General features: G+C 42.7%; 2 protein-coding genes across 2 annotated transcripts in view; one reads left to right on the forward strand and one right to left on the reverse strand.

The window, feature by feature from the left end:
* The window catches only part of fam207a (family with sequence similarity 207 member A), a 9,511-nt gene extending 4,495 nt beyond the window's left edge, over positions 1 to 5,016 (forward strand). Inside the window, exons 3-5 of the mRNA XM_034864972.1 lie at positions 1,566 to 1,634; positions 4,512 to 4,692; positions 4,941 to 5,016. Of these exons, the coding sequence (XP_034720863.1) occupies positions 1,566 to 1,634; positions 4,512 to 4,692; positions 4,941 to 5,010 (320 nt within the window). The 3' untranslated portion in view covers positions 5,011 to 5,016. The remainder of the gene's footprint in view (positions 1 to 1,565; positions 1,635 to 4,511; positions 4,693 to 4,940) is intronic.
* LOC117939540 (1-phosphatidylinositol 4,5-bisphosphate phosphodiesterase delta-4-like) overlaps positions 1 to 5,166 on the reverse strand; it is a 22,155-nt gene that overhangs the window by 11,937 nt on the left and 5,052 nt on the right. The window contains exon 2 of the mRNA XM_034864977.1: positions 1,419 to 1,424. The gene's annotated coding sequence lies outside the window, so the exon portion shown is untranslated. The remainder of the gene's footprint in view (positions 1 to 1,418; positions 1,425 to 5,166) is intronic.

Consider the following 5,166-nt stretch of genomic DNA (forward strand, 5'->3'; position numbering starts at 1 on the left):
CATTATTTACAGACATTGTTATTAGTATGTCTAAAGTTATCTATTGTCATAACATGTTTGAATAAAATTATTAATAAAGATCATATATTCGGTATTTGGTTCAGTTTTTTGTGTTTTCTGAAAAACGTGAAAAAATGACTTAGGCGATTATTTTAGGAAGGTGACGATATATTAGTGGGTACAGATTAGCGTGTAGGCTTAATATTAGTGTGTATATATTACCATCAATGTATTATAGTGTATATGTTGGTGTGTACAGATTAGCGTGTAGGCTTAATATTAGTGTGTATATATTAGCGTCTATATATTATAGTGTATATATTAGTGGGTACAGATTAGCGTGTAGGCTTAATATTAGTGTGTATATATTACCGTCAATGTATTATAGTGTATATATTGGTGTGTACATATTAGCGTGTAGGCTTAATATTAGTGTGTATATATTAGCGTCTATATATTATAGTGTATATATTGGTGTGTACATATTAGCGTATAGGCTTAATATTAGTGTGTATATATTACCGTCAATGTATTATAGTGTATATATTGGTGTGTACATATTAGCGTGTAGGCTTAATATTAGTGTGTATATATTAGCGTCTATATATTATAGTGTATATATTAGTGTGTACATATTAGCGTGTAGGCTTAATATTAGTGTGTATATATTACCGTCAATGTATTATAGTGTATATATTGGTGTGTACAGATTAGCGTGTAGGCTTAATATTAGTGTGTATATATTAGCGTCTATATATTATAGTGTATATATTAGTGGGTACAGATTAGCGTGTATACAGCGTGTGTGTGTATATATAAGTGTGTATATGGTGGTTGTTTCGTATGAGTAAACACATTGTGAGCAGTACGATCCAAAGCCAGTTCCTCGTAGGGGTCCTCAGACCTGGGGCACAAAGCTGATTGGGATTCTGATTGACATGAAAGAGAGGGGAGGACACGCAGAAAAGGTCGCTGGTTGGAATCAAACCCGGGCCGCGGGCAAGGACTCAGCCTACATGGGACTCATGCTCTCCGGGGGGGGGTCTCTTAAAGGTTTGGGGACAAAGGGACAGAGAGTGAAGGAAGGCTAGAAGGTGAGCAGTGTGTGGGTAATCACAGCGATCGGTTTGCTCTAATGTTGTAAAGATGATGCTCCCACTGGGACCCCCCCCCCCCCCCCATCATCTGGGTATCTGCAGCAGATCTCTATCTGTTCCTGTTCTCTCCCAGAAACAGCAGATTATCTGTGAAGATAAGACTTGACACGCCGCAGGGTTGGGCTTTCTACACAGACGTGCTCATACATAACCCAACATAACGGTAAAGACTCTTCAACAGGACATGTATTATGACACGCTTACATGTCCACTAGTATTCCACTGTCTTCTGAAGTGGATCGGCTCTGTAAACAACCTGACCAATTTCTAACGGCTTTTGTCTGTCTGTCTCTGTCTGTCTGTCTCACTCTCTGTCTGTCTGTCTGTCTGTCTGTCTGTCTGTCTATCTGTGTATCTGAGTCGATGTGTTTGTCCCTCGCTTAATGTTGTGTAACTGTCTGTTGACAGGTCCAGAAGAGAAGAAAGTGAAGACAAAGAAAGAGAAGATAAAGGAGAGGAGAGACAGATGGCTCAACAGTGAGTTCAAAACAACACTTTGGACATATTTAACCCTTTTTTTTTGCACATTCTAACATTTTTTGTGAGTGTTTTGGCTATTTTCTTTCTCCACTCTTTTCTGCGTTTTTGACTCACTTTTCAGAACTGTCCCTTTTTAGAGCTTTCTTTTGTTTCCTACATTTCAGGTCCTTTATTGACGTTTTGGGTCTCTTTTTCAAAGATTTGAGGCTCTCTTTTAGACTTTTTGAGGGTAATTACTAGGTTTTTATCTTGATCTGTTGCAGATAGAGTTAATGTTCCTGATTAAGGAGCGGGTCTCTGAGTTTTGGGTCCATCTTTGTGTCTCTGCGTAATTCTAACATCATCATCAGAAACCGAAGCCCCCGCGCAGCCAATCAATGGCTGCTGGGTAACACGAGCTGTTTCCTGTCCAGCCGGTAATTATAATTAGGAGGTAACGGCTGCTGAAAGCCGAGAGCGGCTCCACGGATCACACCCTCAGGATCAGACGGGAATCACTAGGAAATCCGAGCATTCTCACATCCAGACGAGCTGCAGGCTGATGCCTTCATCATCACTATTTGAAGCTTAGAGTGAGATTGTAAATAGTTTGCACCGCCAGTTTTCTTTAGTTAAGTCCCAGTTAAAGGATAAGACGAAGTTGAAAAGGCACTGGACATTTTTATTAATCTCTACACAACAAAGTGTCACACAAAAACGGAGAAAAAGTTACATAAACGTTGAGGAAAAAGGGACAAAAAGCTTCCAACCTCACGAAGCTTCTTTAATGATCCTGGAGCCTCGTAGGGTCAAGGTACCAGACCCCGGTGCTAAACGCCACGGGGGTAGGGGGTAGGGGGTAGGGGGATTAGAGGACGCCGACCCATCTAATTAAAGCCATTCCCACTCTTTCAGCTATCTCACTTCTTCACCTTCTTCTCACACAGTGGAGCGTCAGCCTTTCAGCATCCAGCATTCACACTGCTGGCTCTTCAGAAACCTCTTTCTTCTCTTCCCCTCCTTTCTTCTCCTTTCCTCTCCTTTCCTTCTCCTTGCCTCCTTTCCTCTCCTCTTGTTCTCCTCTCCTTCTCCTCTCCTCCTTTCCTCTCCTTCTCCTTTCCTATCCTTTCCTCTCCTCTCCTTCTCCTCTCCTCCTTTCCTCTCCTTCTCCTTTCCTCTCCTCTCCTCTCCTTCTCCTCTCCTCCTTTCCTCTCCTTCTCCTTTCCTCTCCTCTCCTCTCCTTCTCCTCTCCTCCTTTCCTCTCCTTCTCCTTTCCTCTCCTCTCCTTCTCCTCTCCTCCTCACCTCCCCTTTCCTTCTCCTCTGCCTAGTGTCAGTTTTTTTCCAAAAATTCTATTTATTCCAAATCTTTCAAACATTATTTGTGTTATTCAACCTTTCAATGCCGTTCATACTCATTAGTTTTGGGGGTTAAGGTATGGAAGTAATTTAACGATGACTTGAAAATGTGTTTGTCTTTGTTGAGTTTCAAAAAAGTTGTAAGATCTTAATCAGTTAAATGTGTTGAAGTAATTTCAATAAAATGTAAAATGTATTTCTAGGATTTTTAGCACCTATTTATAATTTTCTTTACTTTTAGCAGTTTCCACCGACATAAACTGCCAAAGTACTCACTTCCAGTACTCAAGTAGAAGTACAGATACTTATGTTAAAAATACTTTTTTACTCAAGTAAAAATAACAAAGTACAGGCTTGGAAATGTACTTAAAGTATGAAGTAAAAGTAGCCTTGCAAAGACACATGTTACTAGAGAAAAGGCTCTTTATATAACAGGCCTCAAACATCCCATAATATGGTTATGGAGACAGAGACTGGGACTCCACGTAAATACGATTCGGACTGAGCAGCAAGATGTGAACTCAGTTCACACATCCAGTTTGTCTTTTTTTTTTCAGTGTGGTACAGTCCCGTCCAACTAGGTTGAGTTTGTTCTAAAATAATAACGCTAACGCCACTGAAATTATTAAAGACTGAGGTAACGAGGCAATTTGATTTAATTTAAGGAGTAAAAGTACAGATGTTTGTGTAAAAATGAAAGGAGTAAAACTCTGTCTCTGTCTGTCTCTGTCTTTGTCTCTGCCTGTCTGTCTGTTCTCTCTGTCTGTCTCTCTGTCTATGTGTCTCTGTCTGTCTGTGTCTCTGCCTGTCTGTCTGTTTCTGTCTGTCTCTCTGTCTGTGTCTGTCTGTCTCTGTCTGTCTGTCTGTGTCTGTGTCTCTGTCTGTCTGTCTGTTTCTGTCTGTCTCTCTGTCTGTGTCTGTCTGTCTCTCTGTCTGTCTGTGTCTCTGCCTGTCTGTCTCTCTGTCTCTGTGTCTCTGTCTGTCTGAGTCTGTGTCTCTGCCTGTCTGTCTCTCTCTGTCTGTCTCTCTCTGTCTGTGTCTGTCTGTCTCTCTGTCTCTGTGTCTCTGTCTGTCTCTGTCTGTCTCTCTGCCTGTCTGTCTGTTTCTGTCTGTCTCTCTCTGTGTCTGTCTGTCTCTGTGTCTCTGTCTGTCTGAGTCTGTGTCTCTGCCTGTCTGTCTGTGTGTGTCTGTCTGTCTCTGTGTCTCTGTCTTTCTGAGTCTGTGTCTCTGTCTGTCTATGTCTGTGTCTCTGCCTGTCTGTCTGTTTCTGTCTGTCTCTCTCTGTGTCTGTCTGTCTCTCTGTCTCTGTGTCTCTGTCTGTCTGAGTCTGTGTCTCTGCCTGTGTGTCTGTGTCTGTCTGTCTCTGTGTCTCTGTCTTTCTGAGTCTGTGTCTCTGCCTGTCTGTCTGTCTCTGTCTGTCGGTGTCTGTCTGTCTCTCTGTCTCTGTGTCTCTGTCTGTCTGAGTCTGTGTCTCTGCCTGTCTGTCGGTGTCTGTCTGTCTCTCTGTCTCTGTGTCTCTGTCTGTCTGTGTTTCCAGAGATGAGCTCCATCAAACAGTTGAAGGAGCAGCAGTTGGCGGCGGCGCGGCGCCAGCATACACCCGTGGTCGGTGACATGCGGCCGCTGGCCGATGCGCTGCCAGAGCTCTGTCAGCTGATCGCCCCTGCTGCCGCCGGCGACACCCCCTCTTCTCGCCGAAAGAGCAGGAAGAACAGAGTGTGAGTGACCCTTCTCCATCTTTCCTTCTTTATCAGGTGTTTTATGTACACATTCCAGCATTCACACGGATCTGCTGCAGGAAATGTATTTTTTTAATTTACTGGTTGTATTTAGTTTGTCTTGTCTCTACTACTTCAGTCTTCTTGTTCTCTCTAGAGGCCTAATTGTATTATTATTAAAAATGTGTGTGTGTGTGTGTGTGTGTGTGTGTGTGTGTGTGTGTGTGTGTGTCTGTCTGTCCCTCCAGACCCGTGAAGAGACCGGAGCCAACAGATTTCAGTCAGATGAAGCAGTCACAGAAACGCAAACTCCTGTAAGCAGCTCTTACCTATTGTTGTTATTCAGTGTGCTGAATATTGTGACAATGTCTATTATCGCCCATACTTATTATTATTCTGCGAAACATTTCTCATTGACTTAAATGGGAACATTCGCTCCAACCCCCCCTTCTTTGAGACCGTGCTGCATCGCCA

This window comes from Etheostoma cragini, chromosome 24, assembly GCF_013103735.1.
Source record: "Etheostoma cragini isolate CJK2018 chromosome 24, CSU_Ecrag_1.0, whole genome shotgun sequence".
NCBI classification, from domain to species: Eukaryota; Metazoa; Chordata; class Actinopteri; order Perciformes; family Percidae; genus Etheostoma; species Etheostoma cragini.